The sequence below is a fragment of the Jaculus jaculus genome, chromosome 8 (genome assembly GCF_020740685.1).
Source record: "Jaculus jaculus isolate mJacJac1 chromosome 8, mJacJac1.mat.Y.cur, whole genome shotgun sequence".
NCBI lineage: Eukaryota > Metazoa > Chordata > Mammalia > Rodentia > Dipodidae > Jaculus > Jaculus jaculus.
In genome coordinates this window covers 3,818,297-3,837,123 of record NC_059109.1, presented here as the reverse complement: position 1 = coordinate 3,837,123, position 18,827 = coordinate 3,818,297, and the positions used below count along the sequence as shown (strand labels likewise).

The 18,827-nt window shown below is 48.3% G+C and overlaps 1 protein-coding gene and 1 non-coding gene across 7 annotated transcripts in view; one reads left to right on the top strand and one right to left on the bottom strand.

Moving 5' to 3' along the window:
* Anks1a (ankyrin repeat and sterile alpha motif domain containing 1A) overlaps positions 1-18,827 on the bottom strand; it is a 154,143-nt gene that overhangs the window by 96,319 nt on the left and 38,997 nt on the right. For all 6 annotated transcript variants that reach the window (XM_012947449.2, XM_012947451.2, XM_045155697.1 and 3 more), the window contains exons 2-3: positions 691-771; positions 77-233 (exon numbers count right to left, since the gene is read on the bottom strand). In XM_012947449.2, coding sequence (XP_012802903.2) covers positions 77-233; positions 691-771 — 238 coding nt within the window. The remainder of the gene's footprint in view (positions 1-76; positions 234-690; positions 772-18,827) is intronic.
* LOC123463208 lies at positions 6,186-6,317 on the top strand. Its single transcript, XR_006638799.1, has one exon.

Below are 18,827 nucleotides of genomic sequence, written 5' to 3'. Positions count from 1 at the left end.
CAAGGGTGAGGGGCGCATTGGGTCTGAAGGAGCCGCAGTCTGCTGTGGCTGAGTAGAGGAGGCCCCCTCTCCGGACCTGTTCGTTGACTCTGGTGTGGGAGGGCCCCTGGTGGATGAGCAGCCGCACGATCTGGGCATCTCCCTTCCAGGCGGCCAAGTGCAGGGGGTAGCAGCCTTTTGAGTCGGCCACATTGGTCAGTGCGTCGTTCCTCAGAAGAACCTCGACCACATCCCTAGAAGGCAAAAGTTGACTGTGAGTCTGCAGGACACAGGAGTGTTTCCCAGGCACGGCACAAAGCCCTCATTGGCCAGGCTGCTCCTTTTAGCCCAAGAGCTACTTGAGTGGCATCAAGTGGCCTCACCATCATGAGCCCTGGCATCCTCTGCCCGCAAGGCCCTCTTCGTGTCACCTGTTCTCCACTACTCTGAACCATGTCTGTACTCCTGTCTAAACCATGTGACGCTCCCAGTTGTGATGTTTGGGCTGCACTCAGAGATATCAGTTACTTAAGAGCAGTCGAGCAGGACTTTCTGGGGAGGGGTAGGGCGGGAAAGGGCACTTAAAGTGTTCGCTGAAGAGAAGCTAGAACACAACTACATGACCTGAAGTGGTATCCCTCCACTCTCGCGAGGCCGAGAGGCTTGGAAGGCCTGGGCTCTGCGGGGTGGGTGGCGCTCGCGGATGCTCACCTGTGTCCGTTCAGAGCGGCGTGGTGCAGCGGGGTGTAGCCGGTGCTGTCGACACAGTTCACATTCGGCCCTCTCCACATGCTGGCAGGGAAGAGAGAGAGTTCACAGGCTGCGGTTAATGTGGCAACATCACACCTACTTGGAAAGATTGCTGTGTGATAAGTAACCAAGGAAGCTCCCAGGGGATTTCGCACCGAGGACAGTGGGCCTGCACAGGAATGCACAGCACTGAGAATGGCCTGGCGTGAAGGTCAAGGGTCACCCTGGGTGCTGGCTCTGCAGCTTCGGCCCACCTGGGCTGCTGAATGGAGGACTCTGGCCTCAGTGCTCCTGGCTCACCGAGAGGCCAACAAAAGAGCCAAAGCCAATTCGCAGAGCCAGGCCCAGGTCCTGAGCACCCGCCCTGTGCTGATGACCAAAGCCTCAACAGCAACTTCAGCTCAGTCATGTGGTCAACAGGACCTGGCCAGCAAGCGCCAGCATCAAAACTGCACCATCTACCAGGGCGTGGTGGTGCACGCCTTTAATCCCAGCACTCGGGAGGCAGAGGAAGGATTGCTGTGAGTTGGAGGCCACCCTGAGACTATACAGTGAATTCCAGATCAGCCTGGGCTAGAGACCCTACTTCAAAAAACAAACAAAAAACTACACCATCTAAGTAGCTCTGACATAGGGTGCTGGAGAGGTGGCTTAGCAGTTAAGGTGCTTGCCTGCAAAGCCACAGGACCCAGGTTCAATTCCCCAGGACCCACGTAAGCCAGATGCACAAAATGGTGCATACATCTGGAGTTCGTTTAGCATGCCCATTCTCTCCATGTTTTTGTTAAATGGTGGGATAGGCAAGGGGAGATGGCTCAGCGGTTAAGGTGCCTGCCTGTACAGCCTAATGACCAGGGTTTGATTCCCTGGTACCTATGTAAAGCCAGGTGCACAAAACGGCACGTGCGTCTGGAGCGTGTCTGCAGAAGGAGCCCCGGTGCGCTCACATACATACTCTCCCTTGCTCTCCCAAATACATTAGGAGAAAAAGAATCATAAGGAAAACCACCTGGGCCCAGAGCCTGTAAGCTTAGCTACTAGAAACAGCATTTTTACAATAAAAATTTGGAAATAAACATCATTGAAAATTTTTATTATGGGCACAGCATGGTGGCGCACGCCTTTAATCCCAGCACTCAGTAGGCAGAGGTAGGAGGATCGCTGTGAGAATGTGGCCAGTCTGGGACTACAGTGAATTCTAGGTCAGCCTGGGCTACAGTGAGACCTTCCTTACCTTGAAAAGGAAAAAAAAAAAAAAAAACAGAGAAAGAAAAAGAAAAAAATTGATTATGGGGGTTGGAGGGATGGCTTAGCAATTAAGGGATTTGCCTGCAAAGCCAAAGGACCCAGGTTCGATTCCCCAGGACTCATGTTAGCCAGATGCACAAGAGGGCACATGTGTCTAGAGTTCATCTGCAATGGCTGGAGGGCCTGGTGCATCCATTCTCTTTCTTTCTCTCTCCCCCTCTTTCTCTATCAAATAAATAAAAATAAAATATTTTTAAAAACAGGATTTTAAAAAATTTATTATGGGCTGGAGGGTTGGATTAGCAGTTAAGGCGTTTGCCTACAAAACCAAAAGACCCAGGTTCGCTTCCCCAGGACCCATGTTAGCCTGATGCACAAGAGGGCACGAGCATCTGGAGTTTGTTTGCAGTGGCTGGAGGCCCAGGCATGCCCATTCTCCCCCTCCCCCCTGTCTCTCTGTCAAATAAATTTTTAAAAAATATATAAGAGCCGGGTGTGACGGTGCACATCTTTAATGCCGGTACTGAAGAGGCACAGGTAGGAGAATCACCGTGAGTTCGAGGCCACCCTGGGACTCCACAGTGAATTATAGGTCAGCCTGGGGCACAGTAAGGCTGTACCTTGAAAAACACAAAAATATTATATATGTACATATGTATATGTGTGTACATAGATTATATATATGTGTGTGTGTGTGTGTGTGTGTGTGTGTGTGTGTGTGTGTATACACATACATACACGCACACCAGGCATGGTGGCACACGTCTTTGATCCCAGCACTTGGAAGGCAGAGGTAGGAGGAATGCTGTGAGTTCGAGGACACCCTGAGATTACATAGTGAAGTCTAGGTGAACCTGGGCTACAGTGAGACCCTACCTCAAAAAACAAACAAAAAATTATAATAACTGCAGCACAGAAAAACACTTAGCAGTGACAAGACTCTGTAGTCAGTTACAATACAGTCACAATGCTCTGAAGTCAATTACACTGCTCTGTAGTAATACAGAAAATAGTTTATAGGGGTGCAGAGATAGCTTAGTGGTTAAGGAGCTAACTTGGGTCCTGTGGTATTGAACCTGGGTCCTTTGGCTTTGCAGGCAAGCTCCCAAGGGGGTGCACGCATCTGGAGATCCTTTGCAGTGGCTGGAGGCCCTAGCAAACCCATTGCCTCACTGTTTCCCTCCCCTTTTCTCTCTCAAATAAATAAAAAATTAAATTAAAAAAAAAAAGAAAACTGGGCTGGAGAGATGGCTTAGTGGTTAAGTGCTTGCCTGTGAAGCTTAAGGACCCCAGTTCAAGGTTCAATTCCCCAGGACCCAAGTAAGCCAGATGCACAGGTGGGGAATGAATGCATCTGGAGTTCAGTTGCAGTGACAGGAGGCCCTGGTGCACCTCTCTCTCTCTCTCTGCCTCTTTCTCTATCGCTCTCAAATAAATAAAAAAAGAAAGAAAGAAAAGAGTTTATAGTGAATGTTACAAAGAAAAAAAAGAATTAGGTGGTTGTTGTGGCGCACACCTTTAATTCCAGCACTTGGGAGGCAGAGGTAGGAGGATCACCATGAGTTCGGAGCCACCCTGAGACTACACAGTAAATTCTAGTCAGTCTGGGCTACAGCGAAACCCTACCTCAAAAAACAAACAAACAAACAAAAACCAAAAATAAAAAAATCAAAATCACAATTTTTTAAAAAAATTTTGTTTATTTTTATTTATTTATTTGAGAGCAACAGAGAGAGGAAGAGGCAGATATAGAGAGAGAATAGGCGTGGCAGGGCCTCCAGCCACTGCAAATGAACTCCAGACGTGTACAACACTTTGTGCATCTGGCTAAAGGGGTCTTGGAGAATCGAGCCTCGAACCAATGTCCTTAGGCTTCATAGGCAAGCACTTAACCACTAAGCCATCTCTCCAGCCCAAAATCACAACTTTTTTTTTTAAATTTTATTTATTTATTTATTTGAGAGCGACAGACACAGAGAGAAAGACATATAGAGGGAGAGAGAGAGAATGGGCGCACCAGGGCTTCCAGCCTCTGCAAACGAACTCCAGACACGTGCGTCCCCTTGTGCATCTGGCTAACGTGGGACCTGGGGAACCGAGCCTCGAACCGGGGTCCTTAGGCTTCACAGGCAAGCGGTTAACCGCTAAGCCATCTCTCCAGCCCCAAAATCACAACTTTTGTACGGTTATTGCCCAGATGAAGTCCATGACAGAAATTTATCAGAACAATAGACTAGTATACAAGTATTTTAATATTCCAACATTAAAATATAAATATTTACTATTTTTAAAATACTTGATTTTATTTATGATAGGAGGGGCAGATGGAGGCATGCCAGGGCCTGTAGCCACTGCAAACAAAGAGAACTGAATCTGGATCCTTTGGCTTTGTAGGCAAGTGCTTTAGCAGCTAAGCCATCTTGCCAGCCCAATATTTAGTATTTTTAATATTTATCTGGAGAGGCAGAGGGAGGAGGGGCAATGACTAGGCACCTCAGGGCTTCCCATCATTGCAAACTCACTCCAGACATGTGCCACTTTGTGCATCTGGCTTGATGTGGGCACCGGGGAGTCAACCTGACAGGAGGCTTGCAAGCAAGTGCCTTTAGCTGCTGAGCCGTCTCCCCAGCCAGGGTGTACAGGTGTCACCCCGGCCTCAGATTTCATAAAGACACAGAAGAGATGTCGGAAATGTTCTCTCTTCTTTATTCCTTCCTCCCCCCCACTTTTTTTTCTGGTTGTGGGAGATTCAGACAGAGTCTCTCTAAAACAGTTTGGTTTCAAACTCACAGTTTCCCAAGTGCTAGAATTACAGATATGAGTATTACACTTTTTGAGGTATTCTTTTCTAAAAAATTTTTTAATCAGAGAAAGAACTGGCATAACAGGGCCTTAGCCACTGAAATCGAACTCCAGACACATGTGCCACCTTGTGTGCATACATGACCTTGTGCGTCTAGCTTACGTGAGCTCTGGAAAATCAAACTTAGGTCATTAGGCTCACAGGCAAGCGCCCTAACTGCTAAGCCAGCTCTCCAGCCCTTTTAATTTTTTAAAATTTATTTGTTTTCAATCAGAGAGACAGAAAGAGAGAAAGGATCGACACACAAGGGGCTCCAGCCACTGCAAATAAACTCCAGATGCATGTGCCACCTCGTGCATCTGGCTTTATATGGGTATGGGGAAATTGAACCTGGGTCCTTTGGCTTTGCCAACAAGTGCCTCGGCCACTAAGCAATCTATCTAGCCTCTTTTGAGGCATTCTTAAAATGCAAAAAGCAGATAGTTAGGTGAACATATAGAGACACAATCTAGATGCAGATTGTAACCATCACATATCCCTGTTCACCTACTGGATCAACAAACAGGAAAACAGCATTATCAAGATCCGTCAGAGCAAGCCCTCCTAAACACTGATGTAAGTTCAAGTCAGCAAATTCATTTGGAAAGTCAATCTGGCAGCATCGATCAAAACCCAAAGTAGCATTTGCTCTGAGCACAGAGTTCGCTCTGGGGCGACTATCCAACAGAAACACCTGCGCACGCGCAAAGACACAGGCTAGCGAAGGACCACTCCACTGGAAGGGGAGCTCTAGCGCTGTGAGGGCCACGGGGCGGTCAGCAAGACACCAGGAATGCCCACAGGGTGAGATACTGCATACCCACTCACAACAAAGGAAAGGAGAACTTCCCACGCACACTGCTATGGGTAAGTGAAAAACACAAAACATGCCTGGCATGGTGATGCACGTCATTAGTCCCAGCACCCAGAAGGCAGAGAGAGGCGGGAGGATCACCGTGAGTTCAAGGCCGCCCTGAGACTACATAGTGAATTCCAAGTCAGCCTGGGCTAGACTGAGACCCTCCCTCGGTAACCCCCCCCCAAAACACACCCACAAAACAAGGGTCTAGTAGAATGATTGAGATGGGGAGGGGATATGATGGAGAATGGAATTTCAAAGGGGAAAGTTGGGGGGAGAGGGTATTACCATGGGATATATTTTATAATCATGGAAAATGTTAATAAAAATTGAGGAGAAAAAAAGAAAAAAAAAACAAGGGTCTGACGAGATGGCAGGCTCAATCCCCACCTAACATGAGAGAAAGTAGCACATAAATCTAGATTTCATTTTGGCAAGCGACCCTGGTGTGCACACCCAAATAAATAATTACAAAAAAAGGAGCCAAGTTATAAAATTTAGAAATATTGGGAGGCTGATGCACAGATTGGGCTGAAAGATTGCTCTAATTGTCACCATACCTCCCTACAGTAAAAGTACCTTTTGATGACAGGAACAAATTGAGAGAAATCATAACAGACAGATACAAGACAGACAATTTCTGTAAAATATAAATCCAAGTAAATGGATTTCTTACTGTTTATAACTTGAATTTGCTATATCTTTTTCTTTTAGTAAAAATAATATAAATTAAATTTAAAAAAAAAAAAAGAGCTGGATGAGGTGGTACACACCTTTAATCCCAGCACTCAGGAAGCAGAGGTAGGGAGATCAAGGCCAGGCTGGGCTAGAATGAAACCTTACCTCTGAAACAAAACAAGACAAAACACCCCACAGAACTGAATCCCCTCTATAAACACACAGGAAAACAAACTCCCTGCAAATGGAGAGACTAAAGGAATACTCACTCACCAAGAGTTCACCTCTGGGGAAGCAGTCTGTGTCAGGTACTTAGTACGGAATGGTGAGCAGAGGTTTCCATATCTGGCATGGTGCTCTACCAAATGACTCAAACCATTTACAGTGAGACTGCTCGTGAGAGCTACTATAGTAAAATAATAGCATTTGTAATATTTTATTTTTCACTTATTTGAGAGACAGACAGAATGGGCATGCCAAGGTCTCTAGCCACTGCAAATGAACTGCGGACGCGTGTGCCACCTTGTACATCTGGCTTATGTGGGTACTGGGGAATTGAACCTGGGTCCTTAGGCTTTGCATGCAAGCACCTTAACCACTAAGCCATCTCTCCAGCACTAAAATAATAACTTTAAAATAGAAAGGGGGCTGAAGTGATGGCTCAGTGGTTAAAGGTACATGCTTGCAAAACCTGTAGGACCAAGTTCATTTCCCCACCCACCCAACCATGTAAAGCCAGATGCAGAAAAAGTGGTGCAAGCATCTGGCAAGAGACCCTGGTGCCCCCATACACACACATATGCAAAGAGGTAATTTTTAAAAATGTTTTATTATTTTCATTATTTATTTGAGAGAGGGAAAGAAGCAGACTGAGAGACAGAGAGAAGAGAGAGAGAATGAGTGTGCCAGGGCCCTCAGCCACTGCAGACAAACTCCAGATTCATGCGCCACCATGTGCATGTGGCTTATGTGGGCCCTGGGGAATGGAACCGAGGTCCTTTGGCTTTGCAGACAAGGGCCTTAACCACTAAGCCATCTCTCCAGCACCAAAGAAGTAAATTTTTAAGGGAAAAAGAACCTGTGTATAGGGAGAAGACAGGAGATATATGAAGATGTTAATAATAAATCACTAAGTGTAGGTAGCAGGTCACTTCCACAAGCACAGAGATACTGGATTTAAAAAGTAAAACAGGGCTGGAGAGATGGCTTAGCAGTTAAGGCACTTGCCTGCGAAGCCTAAGGACCCATGCTCAACTCTCTAGGTCCTACATAAGCCAGACGCACCAGGTGACGCAAGCACATAAGGCTGAACATGTGCACAAGATGGTGCACACATCTGGAGTTCAACTGCAGCGGATGGAGGCTGTGGTGTGCCAATTCTCTCTCATTAAAAAGTTGTAAAATTTTTTTTAAAGGCTGTAGAGATGGTTTAGCAGTTAAGGCGTTTGCCTGCAAAGCCAAAGGATCCTGAGGTTCGACTCTCCAGGACCCACGTAAGTCAGATGCACAAGCGGCGCATGCATCTGGAGTTCGTTTGCAACGGCTTGAGGCCCTGGTGCACCCATTCTCTCTCCCTCTCCCCATCTCTCAAATAAATAAAATGTACAAAAAAAATTTTTTTTAATAGTGTAATAGGATTTTGCCCATGAAAGCAAATAGTCAACAGCAGAGAGAGCGAGCTTGTGTGACATGCAAGACATGAATCTGACAAGAAAGTAACATCAACCAACTCAACTGTAAGAAAGCAACCCAATTTACAGATGGGCACAGACCCGAAAACACGGCTTGTTTTGCTTCTTGACAGAGTGGGCGAGAGCTTATCGACAGCAGTATGGAGACCTCAAGGCTCCTGCAGCACGGGAAGGCCTCACCCTCCACCTCCCTGCCTCGGTCCTCCACCTCCACCTCCTGAGATCTCGCTTGTCCTCCACACAGCTGATTCTGGGGGCAGCTGACATTTCAGGTGAGGGTCTAACAGCCCTTTCCATCCGCTACCTCCTGTGGGGGAACGTCAGCAGGCCCAATCTCAAGTCTCTTGTGAGAAGTCACAGCTGCTTCCGGTAAAGATGGCAACAGCTGTTTGTCTTGGAGGACAGTGTCACACACAGTCTGCTATCAACTAATCAGCTAGCTAGCTAAAGAATTAAAGAATTAAGAATTAAAGTGTCCTTCATTTTACCACAAGCCCTTCAACATCTCATGTCGCCACCTCCATGACTCAGGCTTGGAGGCTATGACACCCTTTGCCACACCGAACTCCCTCAAAACCAGAGAAGGTGAGGGACAGAGCTGCCCCAGGCCCCCTCTGCCCTGCCGCTTTCTCTCGGATGCGCCTTCTCAGGACGCGCATCCGCAAGTGCGGGGCCTGGGGAACAGATCAAGCTGAGGCCGAGCGAAGACGGACAAACAGCAACCTCTGCGTCCGGACTCCGGCTTGGACAGGATGGCGCTTACATCCCCTCCACCCAAGTTTCTTCCTTTTTGGCAGCTCAAAAAGAGGGTTGCACACAATCACGTCTTCCTTCCCATCACAGTGTCCTACTGAGCTTTTCTAAAAGAGCAACTACCGATGAAGGGCTGCTCACCCACAAACCTGAGCTTTTGAACCTCACCTTAGAGGCCTCTTCCACTTCCCCTCAAAGCAGAGTCACACCAGCACTGTGCTGGACTGGGACAAGAGATGACAGGACAGTCCGTACGACACAGTCCACTGTCTGGTGAGCAAGGTCCACTGAACTCTAGCCAAAGAGCTGCTCCTGCTCTAGGAGCGAGGCGCTGTTCTAGCGCTGCATGGCCGTCGCTGCCTCCTGTCTCTGCATCTGAAGAGGAGAAAGACTGAGCAAAATCACACCTAACAGTGACTGATGCCACCAGGTAAAGGCCAAAACAGAAGCAGAGGGAGGGATAAAATAGGGCTGGCATATCAGGTCTTTCTCTTTACTGAGACAAAACACCTGACCAGAAGCAGCGTAAGGAAGGAAAGGGTTTATTTTGGCATACAGGTGTTTCTAAAAAAATATATTTTAGCCAGGCATGGTGGCGCACGCCTTTAATCCCAGCACTTGGGAGGCAGAGGTAGGAGGAGCACCATGAGTTCGAGGCCACCCTGAGACTACAAACTGAATTCCAGGTCAGCGTGGGCTAGAGTGAGACCCACCTTGAAACCCCTCCCCCCACTCCCCCCAAAACATTGGAGGCTGGAGTGATGGATAGCAGTTAAGGTGCTTGCCGGTAAAGCCTAAGGACCCAGGTTTGATTCCCCAAGACCCACGGAAGTCATATGCATAAGGTGGTGCACGTGTCTGGATTTTGGTTGTAGTAGCTGAAGGCTCTGGCATGCCCACACTCTCTATCTGCCTCTTTCTTTCTCTCTCTCAAATATTACATATACACACACACACATATATATTATATTATTTATTGGGGGGCAGGTAGAAAGACACATGCGCCTCCTTGTGTACCTAGTTTATGTGGGGCCTACGAAATCAAACCAGAGTCCTTAGGCTTCACAGACAAACACCTTAACTGCTAAGCCATTTCCCCAGCCCTCTTTCAAATATGTTTAAAGCATTTTATTTGAGAGAGCGCGGGAGGGAGGGGCAGAGGCAGTCAGGTAGAGAGAGGGAGGGAAAAAAAGGACGAGTGTGCCGGCCCCTCCTAGTCACTGCAGACCAAGTGCAGACACGTGCGCCACCTTGTGCACCTGGCTTCACAGGGGCACTGGGGAAGCAAACCTGGCTTTGATTCCTTAGGCTTTGCCACAAGCACCTTAACCCCTGAGCCACCTCTCCAGCCAGCTTTCTCCTTTGTATGCAGTCCAGGAACCTAGCTCATGGAATGGTGTCACCCATGCTTGGGGTGGGTCCTCCCGGCTCAATTAATCTAATCAAGAAAACCCCCACAGACCAGACCAGAGATCTGCTACCACGGAGATTCTACATCCTGTCAAGCTGGTAACCAGAGGTGGACCATCACAATGGAGCTACGATTTCAGGTAAGATATACAGGAAAGGCCTCTGTAAGAAGGTCCCCTTTAAGAGGGGATCTGAGACCTGGGAGTGCAGCTCAGCTCCTGCCTGCACCTTCCAAGTGCTGGGGTACAGACACGCACTTCAACACCTGGTTATGTGGTGCTATGGGTAGAAGCCGGGCTTTGCACAGGCTGGGCAAGTTCTCTGCCCTAGTCTTACCCCAGGCCACAGGGACACATGCTCATTCACACTCCGTATTACAAGCACTTTAGGAGAATCGATCCCTCGAGCTTCTAAAAACACAGCACTATGTAAGGAACTGCCGCAGGGTCACCAGTTTGCAACTTCTAACATACTGTTTTTAACTACCTGATGAATCCCATCTCTGAATCAATACTATCCCAGAATGGTGTGGCCTCCATGCAATCTAATACATGAACTATATCTGTGTCCATTAAGAATGACAACAGGTGTTGGCTGTGGTGACGCACACCTTTAATCCCAGCACTGGGGAGGCAGAGGTAGGAGGATCACCATGAATTCAAGGCCACCCTGAGACTACAGAGTGAACTCCAGGTCAGCCTAGGCTAGAGTGAGACCCAACCTCAAAAATAATAATAATAATAATAATAAAAGAACAACAATAGGGCTAGAGAGATGGCTTAGCGGTTAAGGCGTTTGCCTACAAACCCAAAGGATCCAGGTTCAATTGCCCAGGACCCACATTAGCCAGACTCACAAGTGGTGCACACATCTAGAGTTTGTTTGCAGTGGCTGGAGGCCTTGGCTTGCCCATTCTCTCTTTTTTTCTCTGTTAAATAAATAAAAATAAAATATTTTTAAAATTATTTTTAAAAGGCTATATCAGCAATCTGGGCTGGAGAAATGGCTTAGCAGTTAAGGCACTTGCCTGCAAAGCCTAAGGACCCAGGTTCGATTCTCCAGGTCCCATGTAAGCCAGATGCACATGGTGGCACATGTGTCTGGAGTTCATTTGCAGCGGCTAGAGGCCCTGGCATGCCAATTCTCATTCTCCCCCCCCCCCATCTCTCTGTCTCTAATAAATAAATAAATAAAAATCAACCTTTTCTTTAAAAAAAAATAAAAGAATGACAACAATCGCTCCATGGAACAGACAACACTGCATTGGAGATGTCTCTGCATAAAGCACAGAGCAAGAGGAACCATAAGCACTCCACCCACTTTCATGGGTGATGGGTGATGTCCTACGTGGCCTGTGCTGGGCCCTAACTGGCCATGTGCTTGTCCAGCCACTGCGCTGCTTATGCTGCAGACAGGCTGACGGCATGTCAGTGAGCAGAGGGTCCGGTTGAGTCTACTTCACTGGCTCTTGCGCCTGGTGCTCGAGTCCTCACCTGGAGGTGAGGGAGGAGCGGCACAAGCACTGCCCAGCACGAGACATTCTAGCAGGAAGCTCCCAAGAGGCCCGGGGAAGTGGAAGCAGGAAGGTTTCACAGAAGGGGAGCGATGCCTTAAAGCTTTAGCGGAATAACCCAAATCCAAGGTCATCTGGGGTGTCTCGGCAAAGCGGGAGATGGCACGTCACAGTGAGTGGCTGAAGCCAACAGCAGAACATGAATGCGAATCATGCAAGGTCAAGCAGGCAGCTAGGGCAGGTGGTGGTGGTTGGAGGGGGGGGGGGTTCCCTGTGTGCTTTTGAAAAGCTTCAAGCATGGATTTTAAAGAACTCCTTCTGTTGGCAGTGGGGAGCCAGGCCCTCAGATGGTCAGTGTATTATTCACTGCTGTGATGACCTGATACATTTCTGATCTTCTGAGCCATCACTGTGCTGAGCAGTTGTAAAACGTGATGAACCAGGAGGTCCAGGTGGAGGTCAGCCATTCAGACTTGAAGGAAGGTGGTGGGAAGGGACTGGGGCGGGGGGAGGCAGATTCAACAGAAAGACAGGACCTCGTGGCTAAGTGCACGAGGGGGTCTTTGGGGGTTGTGTAAAGTGGGCAATTGTGTGGGTAGACAGTGCAAATTCTAGAGAAAACCCAGTTCTTCATTCTGTGATTGTGGAAGGAGAAGGCAGAAGAGAGAGTTTTGCTTCAGGTCACTGTGGCAGAAATAAAGTCGGACTCGTGCGTACAGGTAGATATGGAGACAGAACATTATGGTTACAAGCCTCCCGGGCAGGCGGCCCTCGGGACCTTGCTGCCATCCGTCTCACTTCAGAGGCATGTCACTGCCTTTCTCTCTCCAAACTACAGGCAGCACAGGGAGACCCAAAAGCATTTTACTTACCAAGTGTCCCTGGTGCTGGCTGAGCACCGGACCTGGTGTTTCTGAGAGCTCGACAGGTAAGAAACTCTACACCCAGAGCCACAGGGAAGCCGAGTGTGGTGGCATACCCAGGAGGCAGAGGTAGGAGGGTCACCTGAGTTCAAGGCCAGCCTGAGAATCCAGAGTGAGTTCCAGGTCAGCATTGGCTAAAGTGAGACCCTGCCTCAAAAAACCCTAAATAAATACACATACACACAAGGGGGCCCAGACATTAAAAGATCAGGATGGCAAAATATGCTCTGCTAGGCGGCGGCGGCGGCGACCCTACTTCTGCGAATCCGGTCATCCTCTGCCAGCTGCTGGGCGGATAAATGACACCGCACACGCTTAGCTGAGTATTTGTGCGCAGCTCTGCCACTCTCAGACCTGCCACCTGGAAGGAAAAGGCGCGTCTCCTGAGCTAATGCCTGTCAGTGAGAGTATTAAGAATTTACTCTAGCACACGCCTTTAATCCTAGCTCTTAGGAGGCAGAAGGAGGAGGATCGCTGTGAGTTGGAGGCCAGTCTGAGACGACATAGTGAATTCCAGGTCAGCCTGGGCTAGAGGGAAACCCTGGCGGGGGGGTGGGGGGAGCCCCCAAGCTTCAATGGGCTGACTGAGACAGCTCCCCGCAGCTGTGTGGTCCTTCTTTCCCACCTGGCTTCGTGCCTCAACTTCCTCCTGTCTTGCTCTTCTCTTTCTCTCCAGGGCAGAGGAAAACAAAAGAGAACTGAGGTTGACAAGCGGGAAATGGGGAAGAGGGGGTTAACTGAAGCCTCCCTGACATTTCCCCAAATCCAATCAGCTGATACGCATTACTTGAGGGAACCCTCGGAAGCAGCAACAGTCTAATGAAAGACATAAATGAGTCCACTTAATCCTAAAGCATTTGGGATGATGATCTTGTCTGGACAAAATAACAACAGAAATTTCCAATCCAGCAATAACACATGCAGAAGCGGCCAACGTGTCAGGTCACATTCATTGTTAGACCAAGGGCCCTTCAGCTCACCCATATTCCCTGTGCTCCAAAGTGCCACAGACAGAAAGGGGATCTGAATGTGGCTAAAACACACGCTGGACATCAAACATCTACATGGATTTTTCACACACACACACACACACACACACACACCTGACCCACGTGGGAATCCTGGACTTAGCATGTTAGCGGCAAAAGCTCTGGTCAATTGTCAGGTGATTTTTATCTAGATAACTGAGGTTTCCCATATGAGGTAACAGTGCCTCAGTTCCATCCCACCCTCCACACAGTTATATGGAATAAATGGATGAAAAGTGTGAAAATAAAACTGCAAAGTGAAATATAAGCATGTACATTTACTTCTAGCATACAATTTTGTGTAAACACTAAAGTGCGTCCAGACAACATCAAGAATGAGACGTGCGTGCTGACATGAAGGAAAACCTCAGCTACATGGAATGGGAGACATATGTGCAGAGGGTGCCTCATTCCTCTCTGACAGTATTTTCCTGAGTGTGGTGGTTTGATTCAGGTGTCCCCCATAAACTTAGGTGTTCGGAATGCTAGGTTCCCAGCTGATGGCGATTTGGGAATTAATGCCTCCTGGAGGGAGTGTATTGCTGGGGGCGGGCTTATGGGTGTTATAGCCGGTGTTCTCCTGCTGCTATGGTCCACCTTATGTTGGTGGGGGGGGTGATGCCCACCCTCTGCTCATGCCATTGTTTTCCCTGCCATCATGGAGCTTCCCCTCGAGCCTGTAAGGCAAAATAAACCTCCTTTCTCCCACCAGCTGCTCTTGGTTGGGGATTTCTACCAGCAATGTGAACTGGACTGCAAGCAACACTGAGCTGACACTCACATACCAAACTGTTAACGCTCATTACTTTAGGGTATGTGTTACTTTTGCAATAGAACCACGTACTCTCCCTGACCAGACTTTAGTCAGGTTCCTCAATGCTGTCTCTGTTCCACTGGGCCGTGACCTGGGCCCCACAAGCCTAACCACCTTTTTTGTTTGTTTGTTTGTTTGTTTGTTTTTGTTTTTTTGAGGTAGGGTCTCACTCTACCTCAGGCTGACCTGGAATTCACTATGTCGTCTCAGGGTGGCCTCCAACTCACGAAGATCCGACCTATGTCTCCTGAGTGCTGGAATTAAAGGCATGTGCCACCATGTCCAGCTTCAATTTTACCAAGACTCCTGCTATGTAAGCTGACTGGTTCTTGACCCTTGACATTGATAATCTGGTCAAGTTCCTCCACACCTCCCCCCACGTGTGACGTCAAAGTCTTGTCCGATGTAGCAGTTTGAATCAGGTGTCCCCCATGAACTCGTGTGTTGTGAGTGCTTGGCCCCCAGCTGGTGGCAATTTGGGAGATGAAGACTTGCTGGAGGAGGTGTGGGGTTGGGGGCAGGCTTAGGGGTGTTACAGCCAGCTCCCCTTGCTAGAACGCAGCTCACTCTCCTGCTGCTGCTGTTTACCTGATGTTGGCCAAGAAGTGATGACCAGCCTCTGCTCAGGCCATCATTTTCCCTTGCCACCATGGAGCTTCCCCTGGAGTCTGTAAGCCAAAATAAACCCTGCTCTTGGTCAGGTGCTCTGTGCAGCAATGAGCAGGTAACTACAACTTCTTACCTGCAGCAAGCGTCCCCCTGGGTCACCTTGATAAGACTCCCCCGGCCCTCGACACCTCTTTAAGGACAATTCCATCCACTGACTCTTCACCTGCTCCACGCTGTAAGCCACATTTGTTCACTGTATCTGCAGTAAACGCAATCTGTCTCCTACAGCAGGAGGGATTCCCATTGAGACCATTTTTAGTAAAATTCCTTACTCTTCCAAGAATGGTTAGAATCAAGGTTTTCAGTGCGCGTGGGCACATTTCTCTTTCTAAAAAGCTGGTAACTTTAAACTTAGAGCTCACACGCTCGCACACAAACACTGAGCACGGGTGACGACTGGGCTCTAACTACTCAGTAAGGAGCTGCCAAGTTCACCAGCTGTCCTGTGGGGCGGAGGAGGGGCAGAAAGCTGTCACCTCCTCAAAGAAACACCTGGGGAGCAGGACTCCCACCTAAACTCCACTGAACTATCAAAGCACCCAGAAGAGCTGAAAGAAAATGAAGTTTAAAAGACTCCCAAGCTAGAGAGATGGCTTAGCAGTTGAGGTGCCAGCCTGTGGAGTCTGAGGACCCAGGTTCAATTCCCCAGAACCCACCACACAAGCCAGATGGCAAGAGGTGGCGCAGGCGTCTGGAGTTCATTTGAAGTCATTAGAGGCCCTGGCACACCCATATTCATTCATTCATTCATTCATTCATTCATTCATTCATATTCTCTCTCTCTCATAAAAGTAAATTTTTAAAAAGACTCCCAACACTGAAGACAGTCCATGCACACTGAGATTACAACTAGAACAACTGGATTCGGAACCCAGTACTGAGCAGCTGGTGGCACGGTCACTTCTGGTGGTCACGTCCTGGACGGTGGCAGGACACTGGAAGGGAGGCTGGGCCACAGCTCCGCCCCGCTGCGCGTGGTCAGGTTCCCAGGCAGGCCTGAAGAGAGTGAACAGCTGCCAAATTTCAGTACCACCAAAACCTCATGGAAACCTTATTGGGGAAAGACATACATCCTTCAAACTTTTTGTTTTGTTTTGTTTTTCGAGGTAGAGTCTCACTTTGGCCCAGGTTGACCTGGAATGTAGTCTCAGGGTGGCCTTGAACTCACAGCCATCCTCCTACTTCTGCCTCCAAAGGGCTGGGATTAAAGGCGTGTGCCACCACACCCAGCCCCTTTAGTTAAATGTTTTAAAAACAAATTCTTGGGCTGGAGAAACAGCTCAGTGATTAAGGGTACTTGCTTGTCTAGCCTAAGGGCTGGGATTCAAATCACCAGTCCCTACATAAAGACAGATGCACAAAGTAACATGCATCTGGAGTTCATTAACAGAGGCAGGATGCCCTGGTGCACCTATTCTCTCTCTCTTCCTTCCCCCGTGTTTGTTTGCAACTAAATAACAAAGTATTTTAAATATATTTTTAAATTTATTTATTTATTTGAGAGCGACAGACAGAGAGAGAAAGACAGGTAGAGGGAGAGAGAGAGAATGGGCGCGCCAGGGCTTCCAGCCTCTGCAAACGAACTCCAGACGCGTGTGCCCCCTTGTGCATCTGGCTAACGTGGGACCTGGGGAACCGAGCCTCGAACCGGGGTCCTTAGGCTTCACAGGCAAGCGCTTAACCGCTAAGCCATCTCTCCAGCCCTTAAATATATTTTTAAATTTCTTCTCCTAGGCATGGAGGCTCACACCTGCAATCCCAATACTGCGGAGGCAGGAGAATCACCCTGAGATCAAGACTAGCCTAGAGTGTATAGTGAGTCTGGACTACACAGTGAGCTCCAAGCCAGCCTGAGCTATGGTAAAATTATTGATGAAGCAACACTCAGTCATGATTTCTAAAAAATATTAACATCAACTGTACACTCAACAAACAAAGTACGTCATCATCAAAGCAAATATGGACATCTGTATGCATGGGGAAAACTTTTTTAAATACACATGAAACACAAATAGAAGAGAGGGACACTGTAGATTTTTACAATGTTTTTAAAAATATTTTATTTATTTGAGAAAGAGGGGCAGGTAGAGAGAAAATGGGCACACCAGGGCCTCAAGCTACTGCAAGCGAACTCCAGATGCCTGCACCACCTTGTGCATCTGGCTTTACCAGCAAGCACCTTAACTGCTAAGCCATCTCTCCAGCCCTACATTGGGTTTTTTTTCCTTTAGCAAGAAGACATATTAGGGTTGGAGAGATGGCTCAGCACTTAAATGTGCTTGTTTGCAAAGCCTGATGGTCCAGGTTTGATTCCTCAGTACCCACATAAAGCCAGATGCACAAAGTGGCACATGCATCCAGAGTTCATTTGCAGTGCTAAGAGGCCCTAACACACCCATTTTCTATGTTTCTCTCTCTCTCTCCTCTTTCTCTCAAGTAAGTAAATGTATTTTAAAAACTGGTAACAATCACATCAGTTAAACCAATGACACAGAAGAAAATGTGTTTATAAAAAGGTAAGGGACTGGAGAGATGGCTCAGTGGTTAAGGTACTTACCTGTAGAGCCTAATGGCTTAGGTTTGATTCCCACATAAAGCCAGATGCACAGTGATACATGCATCTAGAGTTCATTTGCAGTGGCTGGAGGCCCCAGCATGTCCTTTCATCGCCCCCCCCACCACCCCCACTTTCTCTCTAGCTCTCTCTGCTTGTAAATAAATAAAAATTTCTCTCTTCTATAACTCATGCAAATTGAATCATTCTGTCTTTCTACTTCCCTCCTAAGTGACCTTGTCATGTGTGTCATGGGTACCTCAAGGATAAAAGTCATTCTGAGCATTCCACCCAGAGGATTCTGCACCCTGATTAAATATATGTTCAAGGGCTGGAGAGATGGCTTAGCAATTAAGCACTTGCCTGTGAAGCCTAAGGACCCCAGTTCGAGGCTCGATTCCCCAGGACCCACATAAGCCAGATGCACAAGGGGGCGCATGCGTCTGGAGTTCGTTTGCAATGGCTGGAGGCCCTGGGGCGCCCATTCTCTCCCTCCCTTTGTCTGTCGCTCTCAAATAAATAAATACATGTTCAAGAGGACCCAGGTGACATGGCACACTCAGGCTTCCTGGCCACATCTTCAGGTCAGCGAATGGCACGGGTGCACACAGCGGGCGCAGTGAGATAAGGGACACATAATTAATCTTTTCATTCTTTACTGGCTGAGGACAGTGGCTTTCCACACCTCACTGTGTGCTAACTCACATAAGGCACTCCACGCAGAACACAGAGCCGCTCTATTCTCAAGTCCACGTGGCCGCTTGTCTTACAACTATTCTCAGCCTGAAAGACCAGTGAGTGACCTGTCCAAGATGATGGCAGTGTTCGTGGCCACCTCGCCAGGACCAACATGACACAGTCATGCCTGGACCACAGTGCTGCCTCCAGGCTTAAGGAGGCTTCGGCCACCCATGGCCTGGCAGGAAGTGATGGCCATAGAAACACAGATGGCGGCTCTTCAAGTCGCCTGGGCTGGCTTTGACTCGGCTGTCTACCCACAGACTTCCCGCTAGGCTGCTGGGAAGACGCACACAGACACCAGGCACACAAGTGAAAAGCGGCAGCTGTCCTTCGCACGATCCCAAAGGCTGTTTACTTACAATTACTTGAAAACAA